Source organism: Hyalella azteca, unplaced genomic scaffold, assembly GCF_000764305.2.
Source record: "Hyalella azteca isolate HAZT.00-mixed unplaced genomic scaffold, Hazt_2.0.2 contig16847, whole genome shotgun sequence".
Taxonomy (NCBI): Eukaryota; Metazoa; Arthropoda; class Malacostraca; order Amphipoda; family Hyalellidae; genus Hyalella; species Hyalella azteca.
Window position 1 is genome coordinate 741,187 of NW_025946654.1, and position 18,445 is coordinate 759,631.

The 18,445-nt window shown below is 39.9% G+C and overlaps 1 protein-coding gene across 2 annotated transcripts; it reads left to right on the forward strand.

Annotated features, from left to right (window-relative positions):
• Positions 1–601: 601 nt before the first annotated feature.
• On the forward strand, positions 602–17,608 carry LOC108680477 (rab11 family-interacting protein 1). Of its 2 annotated transcripts, XM_018169301.2 has the most exons (15): positions 602–751; positions 1,763–1,801; positions 2,178–2,283; positions 3,674–3,811; positions 4,163–4,392; positions 4,662–4,810; positions 5,684–5,774; positions 7,115–7,198; positions 10,010–11,266; positions 13,157–13,288; positions 13,690–13,824; positions 14,046–14,182; positions 14,742–14,917; positions 15,295–15,353; positions 15,759–17,608. In XM_018169301.2, the coding sequence occupies exons 1-14, from the start codon at positions 721–723 to the stop codon at positions 15,320–15,322; spliced, it is 2,733 nt and encodes a 910-aa protein (XP_018024790.1). In that variant the 5' UTR covers positions 602–720; the 3' UTR covers positions 15,323–15,353; positions 15,759–17,608. The 2 variants fall into 2 exon arrangements, with proteins under 2 accessions (XP_018024790.1, XP_018024791.1); XM_018169302.2 differs by lacking the exon at positions 15,295–15,353.
• Positions 17,609–18,445: the final 837 nt, after the last annotated feature.

The following is an 18,445-nucleotide window of genomic DNA, read 5'->3' on the forward strand; positions in this document are numbered from 1 at the left end:
AACTTTTTTACAACTTATCTTGAATATAAACTTGTTTATACACTGAACATTAACAAGCACAGTGAGTTAGAGCACAAATTAACAGATATTCTCACTGAACTGCCAACTATAGTTGCGATTCCACGTCAACATTTAGTCGAGGTCAGCCACAGTCAGGCACTACGATAACAACATAGTGTGCGTGTTCGAAATGAAGATTTTCATGCTGAGTTCACGATCGCCAGAAGACCTCTGGCGACATAAATGTAAACTTCACATGCATGAGGATTTTCTGCATAATATTTGAAGACATAATAGTATTTTTTCCTTACAACATTTAAATATATACCAGTCGCCTTGAAATGATTCACAATCCTATGAAAATACCATCATTTGCCTCCTAAATTCGAAATGAGACATTGCTAATATTTTCCTAATTTTATCAAATTACCGTATTAATTATTGCGTATTCATTCCCATACAAGAGAAAAAGGCTATTATTGAACGCAAATTTATAAATTAATTATTAATTTTTGGAAGAAAAGTATTTCATGATTTGGAGTTATAGTCGTTGGAGGAAACGCGATGACTTATGTCACCAGACACCACAGTGCACACACCAATATTTGTCAGTTGACATTGGACGACGGTGATGAAAGGGTGTTGAAATGTTGATGTGACACATCTATGGGCAAAAACGAATATAATTTTTATTTCTAAGCAAAAAGCGATTCTACCATTATGTGGCAGCCAACTCACGTTCAAGTGACGGGTGAGTAGAATTAGTTGTCACAGTTTATGCAATTTCAGAAGATAACCGAAATCTGGAATAAACAATAGCCTAGAATACCGTTACGTCACTCTCCTTACGCTTACCTCATTATTTAGGTACCTAGGTAAGTGGACAAAAAATTTTTTACTTCGATCGTATTGAAAATTATGTATCTGAAAAGCGAAAAAAAAATCTAGAAAAATTCCATGTAAATTTAAGTGGAGTAAAAATATAAGTGAAAAAGCTACAAATTACCTATTTTCTTTAATCAATTATTATGTACCAAAAATGAACCACCCAATTTTCGGCATTTTTTCGAAGATTTATTTTTAAAAACTATCAGTTATAGGTTATTTGGTTTCCTTTCAAAGGTTCAATAACATCAAAGATGTTATTGGCTATCTGTTCTGACTAAAAACATTTTAGTTTAAACTTTGACTGTAGCCTCACTAGCCTGTAGGAGGGTCGTGCGTCGTGGTCGTGGGTCATGGTGGGTGCACTGGGTGGGGAGGGAAATGAGATTAGCTATGAGCGTGAGTGCGTGACACAGTGACTGATACTGATAGATATGAATAATGAATATGACAATGGCACTATAAGTTATACTGAGTATAACTATAAGTTCACCAAAACTACATGAGGCAGAATAAATTCTAGTTTGATAATAAATAGTAAATAAGTAATTAATAATAATAATTAATTGATTCAGTAGTTTTCAATGCAAAATGAAATTTATTTTTCCTTGTATGGATATGTTTTAAAGTTAAGTTATTGTTGGGTCACTTGGGTTATGTCTGTATGAAGTTTGCTAACTATTTTTCTATATAAAAAATTTGAAAAAAAAAATTTGTCTTTGCATGTATTTATATACCGTACGGTCCGTACCTACTTAGAAATGATTCATAAAACTATTAATTTTTCTATCAAGTGATATACTGTTCAAGTTTAATTCTTTTTGAGAGAATTAACACTCAAATTTAACAGGCCATTAATAATACCTCTGTATTTCAGTTCAACGAGCCAAAGGGCTTCTCATCAAAGGAAAAAATGGTTTGTAACAATATATTATTGCTATCACTCAGATAGGAAGATAAGATATAATTAATATTGAGAAGTATTAGTATTAATTAGTATTAATTTATATTAAAAAAATCAATGGATATATACATAATTTGTTCCTAATATATAAAATATCTACCTATATATCATTCTAACATTTTCCTTATAAATTTTCAAAGTTTTTCCAACCATATCTTATCTTATTTAGTATGAATCCATTGGAAATACTCATTTCTGTTCACAAACCAGTCCACATTTCTGCTAAAAATTATTATTTCAGTAAAAACCAATTAATATTAGAAACCAATTCCAGTGTTTTTATAATTGTTATTTATAGCTATAAAGTAAATACTAATCCATTTTTCAGATACCAATGATGCTCTGGTGATGATTGCTCTTGGAAAGGAAAGATTCCAGACATCAATAAAAGAAAAATCTAGTGACCCTGTTGAATGGCATGAAGAATGTGATCTGTGAGTATATAGGTACCATATACCTATACCCTTGATGAAATTTTACATTTTCTGTCTAATGGTAACAACATTAATTTATACATATCTGGGATGTAAACCCAGCTTTGAGACAAGAGGCTGGTATTGGTGATGTCTCTTTGTGATCCATCATAGTGGCAAACCAGAGCTTTTTTTGGAATCAGCTCATTTTTAATTCTACCAAAACTCAAGATTTCAACCAATTTCTTAAGTATGATAATGCTGGTATCCATGATATTGATACTTTGCTGGTCTACTTATAGGACTCAAAAATGAACTTGAGGGAGAGTCTAAAAAACTCTCTGCTTTGTCACTATGTCAGATCCATGATAACCCAATTTACAGATCATTATGTACATATAGCAATTCTTTAATTTATCTAGCATACCTACTCATTTCATGTACTTCTACTTGAAAATCTCTGGCTTATAATTTTGGTCTATTTTCATTTTGTCTCCAAGTGCTACCAGGTTAACATGACCTGGCTTGATAGTATTTTTTTAATTGTTCAGTGTTAGAAAAATATTGATCTAATGGCATTTATGGTAGGTACCGGTATAGTTGATATTGATTGGCATGTTCTCAGGTTCAAAAGTAGACAAGATATAAATGATATCAATGAATAGCTTATTGGCTAGCCAGAGCAATCAGAGCTTATTAATATTATGATAAACCTTCAAGTATATTTAAGCTTTGATACAGACTCTAATTTGATGAATTTTCTGCTTCTTATAACCTTTTTCTTTTTTGCTCAACTGTCATTTTTCTGTAAAATCCTTGCTACATTTGCCTCGAACTAACTCAATATTATGGTTTGACTTCCAAAGTTTTCATTTTCAAGTTTGCAAGATGAAATTTTTGTAAGAAATTTAGTCATTCAATTTCTTTCTGAACTCTAAATTTTTTGTCAAATTCAGTCTTGATGCTAGCATACCATCAAGAGCTCCTCATAATATGAGACTAGAATTGACGGATGCAAAAAACAATGTTAGAAGAGGCTAAAAATGTAATCAACTTCTGAGATGCCAATAAAAATTTGAGTGCATAAAGGAAATAGGTAATAAATATTAATCAGTTTTGTATCCTTGACAACTGACTAATTATTATATTGACATCTGTTGGAGTCAGATGAAGCAGAAAGTTGAATTATTTGCAAACATATCAAAAATGTGAACTGAGATTAGATAGATCCTGTAATATTAGTCAAGATTCTACAATTAACTTTCTTTTTACTCAGTGTTATCACCATTTTAGTTCCATAAATAAAGAACTTAATTCCAATAGAAATGTAAAATTTTAGAGTTAAGCTCCTCCATTGTGAGACTACACAAATAATGCTAATTTCTGTCCATGTTGCAACTTTCTTCATCAGTGAAATACCTGCTCAAGGCAACACTGCTGCAGTGCAGCTCACTGTCTTGCACCGCAATGGTCTGGGCCTGGATGAATTTCTTGGCCAAGTATCACTACCACTTTCAGACTTTGATGTTTATGAAAGACCAAGAACCAAGTAAGCTATGTTCTAATTAGAAATTTCTCTATTTCCAAATTACAATTTTGTAAATTTGTTATGAAGTTCATTGAAATGATTTTATTATTTACAATAATGTGTTATATGATGCAACTCTATTTACTACTTATATTTTTTATATTTTCTTGCATGCATTCAAAGTTATCAATAATTAATTTGCAATTACATAAATATTTATTGTTGACAAATATATACAGTATTCTTAGTGATTGTTTTGGAGCAAAATTGTTTACTGAAAGATATGCTATTTTAATGGTTATAATCTTTTGTGAAATTCTGGAAATATTGTGTCTTACAGAATCAAAACTGCACGTTGTTGTTTGATTTCAGATCTTATAAGCTGCAAGGCAAGCCTGATAAGAGTCGCAAGAAGGCCGAGAAGGAGCGGGGAGAGATTGAAGCTAAAATCGCCTTCATTGTAAAGTCGGGAGAATTTTTAGACGTTGCAAAGAAAGAGAAGCACAAGTCATCGCTGACATCACTGAAGCATCTGGGTGGCAGTCTCCTCAGTATTGGCAATAAGGACAAAAATAGCCTTAAAAAATTCACCAAGTCTGTCAGTGAGTTGAGGCATGGAGGACTCGATATCAGGCAGAGAATTCTATCAACTTTTTTCAATTAAGAGATAATGTGCCCCTTTAAGATGTCATTGTTATCATTACAGCTTGAATTTTAAAGTAAAAACTGAACAATATGATAGCAGAATCTACCAATGGAAAGTAATATTATCATTTTATTGCAATAAGCTTCAATTTATGCTTAGTTTTGATTTGTTAATTTGGCTTACTGGATTTAAGTTGCAGCTTCTTCAGCCTTTCTTTACTCGCAGGCAACCGCATGGACAAAATTGTGCCCAAAAAGAAGCGTTCCGGCAAGTCTGATGACTCACTGCCTCCCCAGCTGATGGCCAGTCGCCAGTGGTCTGGGGAGGCGGACCCCGGCGTCATATCTGATGAAGACGATGATGACGACTTGGCTGTGAGTGTTGCATGCACGGCTGTGTTCTGCTGTAAGGCGACCAGATGGCTGTGAGTGTTGCATGCATGGCTGTGTTCTGCTGTAAGGCGACCACTTGGCTGTGAGTGTTGCATGCATGGCTGTGTTCTGCTGTAAGGCGACCACTTGGCTGTGAGTGTTGCATGCATGGCTGTGTTCTGGTGTAAGGCGACCACTTGGCTGTGAGTGTTGCATGTATGCCTCTGAACTAATCTCTTGCCTACCGTTTAATTTCAACAAATCAGACCAACAGCTCATTTGTTTTTCAATCACCTTAATTGTGAATTCATTTATATGTATTTGAATTTTCTCCCTATCGTCGTAATATTTCCTACTAACTGATAGATATGTCACTGAAATCATTAATTCAGTTCTGAATCTAAGTCAAACGGTTGCGAGCAATAACTTTTGCTCGGAACTAAACATTGTTCATCACTAGGTATAATAGTGTGTGCTATGTGCATGGTGTGACCTGAGTGTTCTCAATGTTCCTAATTTTAAAACTTGTAGTGCCAGGCTGACTTCACACCCGCTGATCATGTATCAAAGTTTGTGATAAATGTACCTTTATAAATTGCATCAGTTTTTGGTGTTTTTAATTTGCGCGTTGTGCAACGTACACGTTGTGTACGTGATCGGATCTTATATGTCCTGTTAGTCACTAAGCCTTTATAATACGTGTGATCCACGTAACGTTGGAAGCATGCTTATTTTATCCAACATCCATTTTATGGCTACTTTCACTTCACGAGAAGTTTGTAGTCATAATTGCATGCGCGTGTTTGGATCTGGCATTTACTATTGTTATTTTGCACGAGTCTCAATAACGTGTTCGTGTGCACGCGTGTTGTCCAGTTCGATGACGTTAAAGTGGGCAGCACCGTGAACAGCAGCCCATACAGCACCGCGTCCCGCACCTCCAGCCGACATCTGCCCCGACTGCCTGGTGAGCCTAGCTACTTCTTACTGATTCACATGCAGTACTATGAAAATAGTTACGAGTTTGTAACTCCGTCATTCAATTACTGACCGATTTGCTAGCTAAACCTACCAATCAAAGACGAGAAATTGTTCGCTTAGTTTATTAATTGACCCAAATTGACCGCTGCGTTTACTTAAGTGAGTTTTGATTGTAGAACCTCGGACCTCTTGCCGGAAAACATTTAATCCGAATTATCTCTGGACGGTGCCAAGCTAGCTACCACAAGCTGCAATTGGCAGCAAGCTTTGATGGTTACTTGCTTGGAGCGCTCCACCCTCTGACTGCGGGACTTAGTTGTAGGTTCTGTTATTGTGTTAGCAGGACTGTGTCTCTCCCGTGCAGCTATCGATCTCTGCTCTCGTATGAACGATATTCTGCTCAAGTATCTTCCTTCCTGTTGCTCTACACTTGATACTCTTCTCGTCTGACCTGCTAGTGTCGCTCGCAATTTGAATGTTCTGTGACATTCTTGATGACAAATATATTGTTTTTACGGCAATTAGTTTCTTCTTGATTGCCATTAAATTCTGTTTATCATGTCATCTCTTGATGTTGATGCCATCCTATTCTGTGTGCACTATACCACCCCTTGTTGTTAGCGTCATGTACCGATGTTATCGCTTGATGTAGCGTATCTTGGATACAAGTGGACTGGAGGGCGACGAGCTGCGGTGAGTGTTCACGATCAAGTTTGGCGTGCCACATGCATGCAGCTTACAACCTTTTGCATTATCGTATTCTCGCCCAGTTCATTTACAGCGCTCTTATATATATATTCCACCATAATTTGTGGGGAATGTGTGTTTTGTCGTATTTTGTTACTGTTGTCTGAAAACGTCTCAAAGACGCATCTGACTTTTTTCGATAATAATGACTTTTTTCTACAAGTTTTCTCGTGTGAAATTTCAACAATCGCGATGCATGGTCGACCTTGCTGGTATCGTCACAGTATTTCACTCTAGAAAAAACTCATTCGCATTACCTAATATAAAATTCTAATTGGTTTATTGCACAGAAGTGAGAATGAATGCTCCTTTTATACGATTTTTAACTTTGAAAATCGGGACAATTTCCAGGGGTGTCAACGCGAGGTAATTTGAGTAAACAAAACTAGCGGCTTTTTCTCTGGTTGAAGCTAAGGCGATTTTGTACAGTAAAACTCTAGGCAATTTTCGGTGATCAAAACTCGAGGTAGTATTTAGTGATTAAAACACGAGCCAATTCCCTTTGTTGACGTCTCTATAAGTTCTGGTATTTATAACTTGAATTAGTTTTCAGTGAATAAAACTGAATGCAATTTGCAGACGAGGACAGCTTGGCGGGTGCGAGCTACAGCGGCATAGAGACGTCACCAGTGTCGCGGTACGGCGCCACGCGCCAAATGCAAGGTGGGTCTGGGACGCTGCTCTTGTTAGCGCATTTTCTCATTTATGGATAAAATGCACTATTGTGCTCGTCATGTCCGTCTGTCTGTCTGTCTGTCTGTCCGTGACCTCAAGTTTTTGTCGACGAGAAAATGCGCTCTCTATCACTCACTGCTGTGAGTATGTACTGAGTTATATTTTGTTCATTTGCGTGCTCCGGCTTGGGGGGTGATACTCTTATGCTAATGTTTATGGACTTCTTAGTTAATGGGTTGGGAATGAACTTAATGATGCCCCCGCCTACTTGCTCATACTTACTGATCGTGTCCGAATAAACTTGATGCTTCTCTACTGCAACTTATGAAGATAAATGGTTGTGAAAGAGTTGCTTGATCGGACGGAAGTATCGTTCACAAAGGTGGTTAGATTAATCACAAGGAAGTTAGTGGCTTAGGCTGGTCACAAGCAAGGCTCCAGACTATCTAGGTAGGAAGTTGAATGCTAATTAGGGACCTTGTTTGTGAGATGTAAACGCGATGGTCTCATTTGAAACTAGCACATTGGTTGGCATAAAAAATACGCTGTAAAAGCACATGAAAACATGCCGTAGTAATTGCTTGCGTGGAATAAATATATATACAACTATAATATATGCCTTCAGTTTCGGCGCCATTATTTCCTACGTATTGATAATTTTCTAAAGAAATAACTTTTTATTTCTTTATTCAGGTGGGTAGAAACTTGTTATTCTTTTGTCTAGTTTCACAAGCAATAGTTTTTGCGGAAACATTAGGCGAAATTTCTACGGTAGGCATCGGTTATTTTTTATATTATTCTTGGCACCGATGAAATTAGCGGACTTTTTTAACGGCACTTCTCTGAACAATGAGGCTAAGCAAGCGTTCTCGTGAGACCAAACAGCCATGCTACGGGAATGAAAAATATAACTGATGTTATTGTACACCCAATCCGCCTAATGTACATGGGCGGCCTAAATTGGGATCCATCCAAGCTACCAAACTATCAGGTACTCTAGAATTGCTCGAAACACACATTCTTGTCTAAATTATCGGCATAATGAGGAAATTAGCGTGAATAAATGTCTTGGAGTTAGTGAAGTTGCAGAGCAACTCACTATCGATGAATACTCACGGTTATCTCACATTATCATTTCTTGCATAGATAAATTATGCACTTGTTTTCTAAATATTCTATGTTGATAAATATAAGAAAGTACTTAATGTATTTTTAACCGTTTCATTCATGGTTTGTTGTAGGATTTCCAACTTGATTGCATTAAATTTTATCGTTGCGATTTCGTTGCGCTAGATATATCGTCTTGGTCGTCCGCTGTTTACTGTATAACCTCTTCTCGTTGTCATCCTAATATGCTTCTCGTTTTCATGGCCAGTTACGCGTCTAAGCGGTTCAAAACTGCGTCGTTTCGACTGTTTGTTTGACGTAATTCGTTTTTGTTTCCGTGTTTGTATGGAGTTTTTAACGTTCTTGATTACGAAGAATATTTCGTGTTGGAGGTGATTCTGATAATGGAATCGTTACGATCAATCAGATGCATTCAAAGAATTAAGCTCTCGGTTCACCCGTACAAGTACGTATCCCTCTCGAAAATGTTGCGCGATGTTTACCTATCGGCGTAGTATAATTCTAAATAATCCCGCATTAATAACGCAACTGCATGTGTGCCCATTGACCTGACGTTAACATGACCTAGCACAATAACATGACCAGCAATCTGACTTACCTGCTAATTAAGCCACGTGTTGCACTCGCAGTAATGCCACACGAGATGAAAGCTCTCGCGCGTTACCGTGTGTTGCTCGTGTGGCTGACTGCTTTACTAACCTCTACACGGTATTATGTTCATCCGACTGGTTTTTGTTGTGTGAATCGCGCTACCACTCGGTGCCACTCAACTACACTGGTGTATCTGCACGGGAAACAATGTTAAATCTGTTGGTTCACTATGCACTTTCCTTTGTCGGCTTCCCTGGCATTGCAGTTGAGCCAAATAACGTCATTTTCAATTTTTTTTGCTCCGAGTTGCTCAGTTGTGTTCGCATTGCATTGTTAACAAACCAACTAGTGTGACTGACTGTGAAGTGATCAACTTTTTATTGTAAATTTGACGCTAGAATATTGAAAGGTTTCATCTGGCTACGGGTGGCAACTGTAAGACAACTTGTTGAAAATGAAAGACCGAAAAGTGATGAAAGGTAAAATTTTCGATAAACATCCAGATGTGTCTTTGTATGGTATTGATTGTTGTAGGAATGTTTAAAGTCTTGTGTGCTCCTGCCTTATTTTTATTTCACCACCGTGTGGTGCTCAGCTTGACTACCTGTTTATGTACCTTGTCCTGACCGCCCATGCATAGACTAACTTACTACTACTTAAGGAGTTTTATGTCAGGCTGCAGCTGCTATTTGAATAAACTTTACTCTTTATGTCTTACTTCAATAAACATGAGAGGTTAGCTTTAGCTATATGTGTTAAAATGGTACTAACACTTATGCATTGAAACGATCGGGTGGAGCGCGACCTTGTAGCAAAATTGGAGTGCAGGTCGTGGGCTTTTTTCAATGAGGGGCTCAAAGAATGCAGGCGTTTGTGTGTCATGATGGCGCGGCGTTGCTGAATTATCACCAGCCTTTCTCGCACGCTTGGATTGTTCCTTCGTTTCAAGGGCGTGACTCTCATTCTAGCATTCGTTTCTTGGAGGCTTATTATTTACGTAATCAGCGTATCTGACGAAGACGTTCAGTGCACCATTGCAATGAGCGCTGACAAGAGTGGCTACTTTCTTGTACCCTGCAGATCAGGATGATAGGGAGGATGAGGTTGCGCAAAGCTCGTCTGCTGCCTCAGAGCAACAACAATTTAGCCCGCTTGCACCGACCGCTTCCTCCCCCACCGAGCCGTGCCCGCCGTCTCCCTTCACCCGCAACAGACTCCCCAACACGGCGCTGACTCGATCCAAACGCCGTCTTGTTGCTGCCAGACCTCCACCAGTGCAGGTCCCCACCGAGCCTCAAGTACCGGTGGCCGCCTCAGTGCAAGAAGAACCATCACCCCCTCCGTCTCCTGAACCTTATTCACTGAGCCTCAACTTTGCCAACCTCACGCCCATTGAGCTGCCGCCGCCCAAGCCGAAGCAAAGAAAAATCAGCGCCTATGATGACGTTGCTAATGCAACAAATGAGGATGTGCCCACTGCGCAGCCGCTGGCCTACAATCCCTTCGATGTCCAAACTACAGTGGCAAAGGAAGCGCCAAAAAGTGCAGTACTTCCGGCTAATCCATTTGACGAGGAACCTCCTAAGAATCCGTTTGATGAAGACGATGAAGAAACCAATAACCCGTTCACTGTGGCTGCTACTCCGAAGAACCCGTTCGAGGAGAATGAGACAGATGACCGATCCAACGCAGCAACTAAATCAGCTACAGAATCGCACGCCAGAGCAGCAGAAGGTCCTGCCGCTGTAAGCTCATCTCTTACATCAAATGCTCAATTTGAGCGCACATCTAATGGTCAATTTGAGCGCAATGTAAAGAAATCCCGGGCTCCTCCCATCCCAACGCAGCGCTCGACCAAGGTGGATCTCTCTAAGCGTCAGGAAGAAGCTCCAGAGATCAAAGATGATGTACAAGTCTCGGCCAGATCCGCTGAAGCAGCTCGCCGTCGCTCCAGCGTCCCAGCCCTCGCTGGCCTGCAGCGCCCTGATTCTTCCAACCCCTCGACGTTCGAGATCAGTCGCTCCAGCTCTGGAAGTGTCATTACAACCGCCCAGTCGGAGATGTTCCCGCGCATGGGCACTCCCTCTTACAGCAGTAAGCCTTACTTTGAACTGCACGACAGCCCCCCCTCCACCCACAGCGGTGTCAGTTCTCGGGGCGCTGCCAGTGGAGCCACGGGGTCCCTGTGCTCCATGAAGGACGACGGGGACGGTACTGGGGGAGGAGGTCTTGGTGGTCGCAGCGGTGATATGGTGCGCGGGGGCTCGGTTAAAGAGAAGCGCTCCTCGCAACCGTTAGAAGACGAGTGGGAGAGGAAACTCTGTGGCAAACGAAGCAGTGAGTAATGAATCTGTACAAACTGTAAATAACTTGACTTATATTCGGCTCATTTGATTTACTTTTGCCTTGCTTTCATTTAGAGCATCGAGTAGAGAATATGTTTTTACCGTCCTTTTATACTCTTTAATTCTCACATTGATCTTGACTTCACTTGCCATTCAACCGCACTCTTGGCTGCTGTCGGTTTTACCAGCCTATAGTGGCGGCCCACCAGACATCTGACGTTGAAACAACGTTGACTACAGATTGTTTCAACCAAATCTACTCGTGATCAACGTTTTTTCAACGTCATTTGCTTGTTATTGCGGTCTTTGTGTCTTAGTGAGCGTACATAGCCTGTGTCAGTGGCGCGCCTTTTTTGTTCAATGCTCTCCTTGTTCCTCTACGGTACCTTCCGTATATTTGAAATTCGCACAATCTAGTGTATTTTATTCCTTCTAGACGTAGGTCATTTTCAGCGTGCTTACGACCCGCTGTTGAATTAAGTTCGAGCTTTAAATTCATATAATTAAATATAATTTTTATGATTTTCGAAGTAATTTCTCCTCATTAGTTGCATCTTGTCAAAAAAGTCAACTATTCTGCTCACTCTGCTTGTAAAAATGTTACCTAGAGAAATCTCGCTTTGCAATTTTCTTGAACTGTCCATGCGAAGTCTAGATACCTATACATGTTCGTCATCTTGTAGGGCAGTAATGCCTCGTTCTTGTCCGATGCTTCGCTGTAATATTTGTTATGTGTTGTCACTCTTTTGCTGGTGTTGTGACCGCCGTCTCTCTACCAGAATTTTCTCCCGTTTATTGCATGCTAATGATAGCGTCAGACCTGAAATTATTTCCTAGCTTTTCCGTTCGGTTATTGCATGTGTTTTTTCGCGCTGTATCGCGGAAATTTTTCTTTCTTAGATTAGTGAATTTACAAATAAAATCAATTAGAAACATACCTACTAGGCCAAAATTACAGTTTATAGGACCATAATTTTTTTTTCTAAAAAGCAGACATTCTGTAAGAACAGAGTCACTATTAGTATTATTCCTCTGTCTCTAATTTACCATGAAAGTAACTGATGTGATCCCAATTCTTCATTCCAGAAGATAGGAGTTCCAGCAAGTCGTTCATTGAGAATTGGTTCAAGTGCTTGAACACGAAAGCCAATAATATGAGACGTAGTACGTTTTTAATCTTTCTTATGGGCTGTATATATCCGCATGTACCTTTGAACGCAAGGATGATGCGCTCTGCTACTTTGCCGTGGCCGCCCCCCTATTTTCTATAACGCATGTATTGTATAAAGCTGTTGTTATCGCTTACTCTTCTTCCATGAGCATTTTCTCGGGATGAGATATTTATGAAATTACGCAATGCTAGGCTATATCTTGGAGTAAAGTAACAAAGCCGTAAATCAAGCTATGAGAAGTATATTTATCAATTCATTTGTATTTGACTCCATCATCGTCCGTCACGGATTATTTTTTTCAACCTGCTTTTTTATGTTAAATCAGAAATATCTCCATGTGATACTAAACTGATTGTGTTGAAGCTCAAGATACAATAGTGCAGACACGAGGTATGGTTGTCTACTGCCGTAGATGAAGTTAATTACGACTGCTTATATTACGGGTTCTATCCTACTCCGTTGATGACCACGGAGAGCTCTTCTTCAAATCAGCCCCTAACATGCTGGGAATAGAGCAAGTGCGTGTGCCCAGCTTCGCTGTCACGTACGAGCGGCCTGGGATTGAATTTGAAAGAATCATGTATTTTAATAATCACGTTTACAATCACAACCCAAAAAAACATGTATTTCAGTCGCAACATAAACAATCATGTATTACGTAAACAACACAATAACTGGAGCAAAGCTGAGAGTAAACGATTGTATTTCAGCGGTGGGAAGCCTGGAGCGTCTGAGTGCAGCGGGGGCGGGCGGCGGTTCGTCACGATCGTCCCTGAACAACTCGTGCGCGTCGAGCCTGCACGACCTACAGCCGCAGCTCTCTCCTGCCGACCACCTCGCCGGTCCGTCCTCTGACTTGTCTAGCCTGGCGTTTAGTCTTCTTCATAACACTGTTCTTGTATATCTTATTATGATACGATCTTTTTTGTGACTGTTATCATCTTAATACGATTGTTCTCGTCGCGATTGTGATCGTAGTATGATTGTTCTTGTCGCAGTTATCATCATAAGAACTCAGGTCTGGACTCCGAAACGTAGAAACGCTGCCTCTGATACACTCTACTTTACATTTAGCATCTTTGCTACGTAAATTATTAGCTATATAGTTTTTTTGTGATTTTATGACACGGGGACACAACTGGTGATTATTATTGAAATGAAATAGTATTGAGGATAATTATTCAATACGTATTATGATAAATGAGAGCCCTGATCTAGCCGTGATTGCACCTTTCCTCCTCAGGTGGGGGGACGCGCTTCCCGGAGGTGAAGGCCCTCACGCTGGACCGCTCCGCCAAGCTCCCGACATTCGAGGACAGCAGCGAGACCGCCAAGAAGCAGAAGAGGAAGGGGCTCAAGAACAGGCTTTTCTCTAGAGGTCTGCATATCTTCGACCAGCTGCATTAATTAAATTTGTGTTGATTTTTGCATTATTAGATATTCAACTGTCCGAGATGACGTACAGATATATCTCTGTAAAATGAATGTAGTATAGGGGCGGATGATAGTCATGTAATTAGGCCATGAGCAGGGATGATTGATGATGGTCATTGCAGTGTTCTGTTATTGCGGTAATAAGTGTGATGTTTGTGAGTGCAGGATCGAACAGCCGCGTGGAGGAAGAAGGCAGGGTGGTGGAAGGTGGCAACGACAAACTGCCCAACGCGCCAGCCACCAACCCACACTCGCGGCTCTCGCAGGACATACACAACAAGTTTGCCGGCAAGAGTAGAGAAGTGAGTGCAGCAACCTGCTGATTGTGATGTTAGGTATCATCGCTGCCGTGGCAGTGAATTATGTCGGTAATAGGAAATGCGATCACGCGTGCTCTAAGTTGTGCTGGTAAGATGTTAAAATAACTTCCCATAGCAATATGGCTCAGACACCAACGGCCCTGCGTTTCCTTTGGTCTTTGTTCTCTAGCGAGTTTTACAGATTCTAATCAAATGAGATGGGAGGTAGCTTTTCAATGCAAATTATTTAATTCATATTAAGGTTATTACTATAGGTACACTAGTTTACCTGTTTATATAATTGAGGTGTGACTAGACTAAACCAGATAGTAGCTTAGAACAGCGTCAACACCTGACCTGTTGCCAAGCGACTCGGGAGATCACGGCTGCACATATCCTACTTGTATCACGTCTGCACTTAAACAGTTGCTCACTATTTAAATGATCTCTGATTCATCAGAATTTCATAGCCCTCTTTGTTTATATGAACTTAGATTCATCACCACTTTATTGCCCTCCATGTTTACTCTTTAATTCCAATGTGTGCACGGCAACTGAGCAGGACCTGATGGAGCAGATCCTGACGCTGCAGTCGCTGCTGGAGCGACAAGCTCGTCATGGCCGCGATCTGGAGGAGTACATCGACAACCTCCTGTCGCGTGTCATGGACGCCTCACCTCACCTGCTGCAGGCACCCGGCGCCACCCAGCCGTCCAACGCCATGCCTCAGAGACCAAAGTCAGTCTACTCTCGACAATTCCACTGAACTGAAAATGTGACTTATATATTCATTCAACAATCATTTGCCAGTCTGCTGCCATTATTTACGCTTCGAATGAGGCTTTAGAGAGTTCGGTTTAATTGTGTTGTTACCTTAATTATGAGCGATTGCATTCCATGACATGTTGATAAATGTATACAAGTCTTCAACCATACCGATACTTTGAGTTGTTATTTATGGCAAATATTTGCAAGTAACGCAGGTGGACCAAGCGTTTATTTTGTCAGATATCTGAAGCTATTTATACTAATTGAATGTTAAAGTTTGTAAAATGAATATTTCGCATTAAACCATTATTAGTTTAGTCATTCAGCTTTATTTTCTTTGTCCTTAGACTTGGCCGCCTGCTATTCAAAATTTAGTCGCACTCTGACCCTGCACTGCGGCTGTTTGGTAAATATTTCTCTGGTCTCACTGGCGTTGATTTTATGCTAACAATTGCTGGTCATCGCAGGTCTGGTTCTTGATATGTCCTGGTTCACGTCTCTACCTCTCGGTAAACATCATTCTCGTACCCTCGTCCCCATCTCTTTCTATCCCTCATATTCCTGTCTCTGATTCACCTCTTATTCACTCAGATGTATCAGTCCTCGTCCTTACCTGTGACTCACCCTGATACACCAGTACCTCCTTTATCTTGATTTCCTTTTCACAAATTTCGCTAAACTCTTTTACTGTTGGTGACTCTTTTGGTTATTTTCCAGCTTCATGCGTGTACTAAACTCAATGCAGGTCAGTTCTTCTCTGTACTCTTATTCTATTTCATCATCAGCCATTAACATCCAGAACTTTTTGCAGGTGCAAACGGTGAAGCCAAGTCGTCGGTGCTACTGCCAGCGTCACACGCGTTGGAGCCTTCCCGTTTATGGATTGCCTTGTCAAATGTTCACGTTGCTAAGTTTGTTGATTTTCATAAGTTTCTGGTTACCAGGGCTGGATTAAATAGGTTGTCCATCTTATCGCTTACTAATTACTGTTTTTTTGTGGTGAGGTCGTGATTCCAGATTGTAATTGACCAGCGCATTTGATGGCGATGAGAATCTGTTGTCGTGTCCTTGTGTATTCAGTATTGGATCATTTTTATCTAACTCCAGACGATTGATGTGTTAACCTGTTAACTTGTAGTTTGGTGTGGCCTTCCAGTTGAGTTTAATGCTTCTTAATGAAAAATCCCGTCCAGTTGTATATCCATGATGTTTTAAATCGTGCTAGTGAATACAACTTCAAAAAAACTTATTATTATCGGGTCCGTCCATTTTATTTTGCATTCGGTCTTTATATGAGGAATATGTGCTTCCGTTGTAGATATTTTATGAAGTCTTAGGCGATTGCTATAATCATTCCAATCAATGCCAAATACGAAAGCAATATTTTAATCAAACCATTCCACATAACCTATATGTTCGTTTAAAGTAGCCATTGATATAGGTAAGCAGAATATGTTAGTCTGTCGATTCCTCGCACAGTAATGCACCGTGACAGTGTCTTCTTTCTTACCCATCGTCAAGTAGTTCTTTCTCTCTTAATATTCCATTGGCTTTTGGATCTCAGATTTTTTGTCATGGTACCCAATTTAGCATGCCGCAGTAAGCGTGTTACCGCCTCCAAAAATGTTTTCAAGATTGAGTGTGCCGAAAATTTTAACATAGATTCTTGGTGGTAGATTGCTACTTTATTGTGTTTTTTATCATGATTCCCCCTCATTCGAAAGAATGGTCACAATTTTATAAACTTGATTCTCTACTACGCTCCTACACGAGTAATTTATCATGTGATATTTGCACGTAATCAACTTGCTTGTGATTATATACAAGAGCATTTCCCTCGGACATTATCTGAACGGAACTATTTACACTTGAAAGTAGTATATTCAAACCTTAAGGTAATTTCTGTTCTGTAAATTTGAAGATTCTGCTACTGTGGAAATCTGCCTTGACAAGAGTTTCAATGGCTTTCTTTTAAATGTGCTTGGCTGAAGCGAGCTTCTCAATCGGGCTAAGCTTTTAGTACTTCTTAAAGGATACCTTATGTACCGTACTGCAGAATATTCCTCATGTACTGCAGACAATTTCTTACGTACTGTACGGGACAGCAATTTTTTTTTACTTTTTCATTTTTTCAAGCATCGCTTCACTTTACTTCTCGTTCAGTTTTTCAGTTCTTAGAGAAAGTTTTTTTTCGTTCACTTCTTGAAACCTTCTGTCCATCTTTGCCTGTTCAGTGTTCATGGCCTGAATGATCCTCATTTAGAATGAGTTATGTTTATTCTTGCTATTTCGTACTGCACTGTTTGTTGACAAAGATTATTCGTGTAGCCGCTGGTGTTGTTAGTTAATGATATATAAGTCGGTAAAAGGTGCATGTGTCTGGCGACTCGAATATTTATCAAATTTCTCTAATCTTTGATTAATATTGGGGAATTCTATGCCGCTTTCTTTATTTATTAAAGAGTTTAATATTTATTTTTACTTGGCCGTTAGATTGGCTATACATTATGTGATTTTAATATACATTCCAGTCTTACATTTATAACATACTGAGCTTCCCTAAACGTAACCTCGTAGTCTCAACCAATTATCGGTAATTGAAAAAGATCCTTCCAGTGAATTGTTGACTTACTGTAATTTTATTAAACATTTAATTGTTGACTTCATGTTTGTATTAACCTAACTAACGCTGGCGTCGCTTCCATCGCAATTTGGAGTAAATCAATGAGCATACGTGTACCGATTAGACTTGTTTTTGTTTCGTTTGTAAAGATGTTGTATGCTGTAGGAGTGTAGGTGATATTCCGGTAGGTTTTTGTTAAATATCACGAAAATCTGACGCATTGAACAAAATTTCCAGTAAATTTCAACTTGACTGCACGGGAGCATTGCTCGTCGCGGCAATGCTAAGGGACTGACCTCCCCTCACTCCCGAAGTCTTTCATAACCTATCAACCCTTTCATAACCACTAGGGGGATTGTTCTTGAGCGCCCCACCGCTGAGCTCGCGGTGTCTGACTGCAGATCTCAGTTGTGGGGTTTATTATGTAGGTAATTTCCTTACATTTCCCTTTTCTGTCTCTCGTGCGGGCGGTCGACGTCCCGTGTAAGCGACCTCTTGTTCGAGTGTCTTCGTTTCTGTTACTTTTCACCTGTCCCTCCTTGTTACTTCGTCTCTGAAATGCTAACGCTGCTTCTTTCGAGCCAGCTTCAGCGGGCTGGACAATTGAGACCTTCCACCCCTTGTGGGTAATGAAAAATTTTTCATTAGAGAAACTTTTGATAATTGAGACTTTCCACCTCTTTGGTGATGTTCATCTTGACTTTCGGTGCGAGATAGCTAAATAGCTGAAGCGCTAGTAAACATGTGGCCACTTAACTAACTAACCTCTTCATAACCCTCTTAATCCTCCTCGTTACCCTCACAACCCTCTTTATATTGCTCACAACCCTCTCCATCTAACAAATCGCCTGGCCTCGGCGTTCCCTTCCTTCACA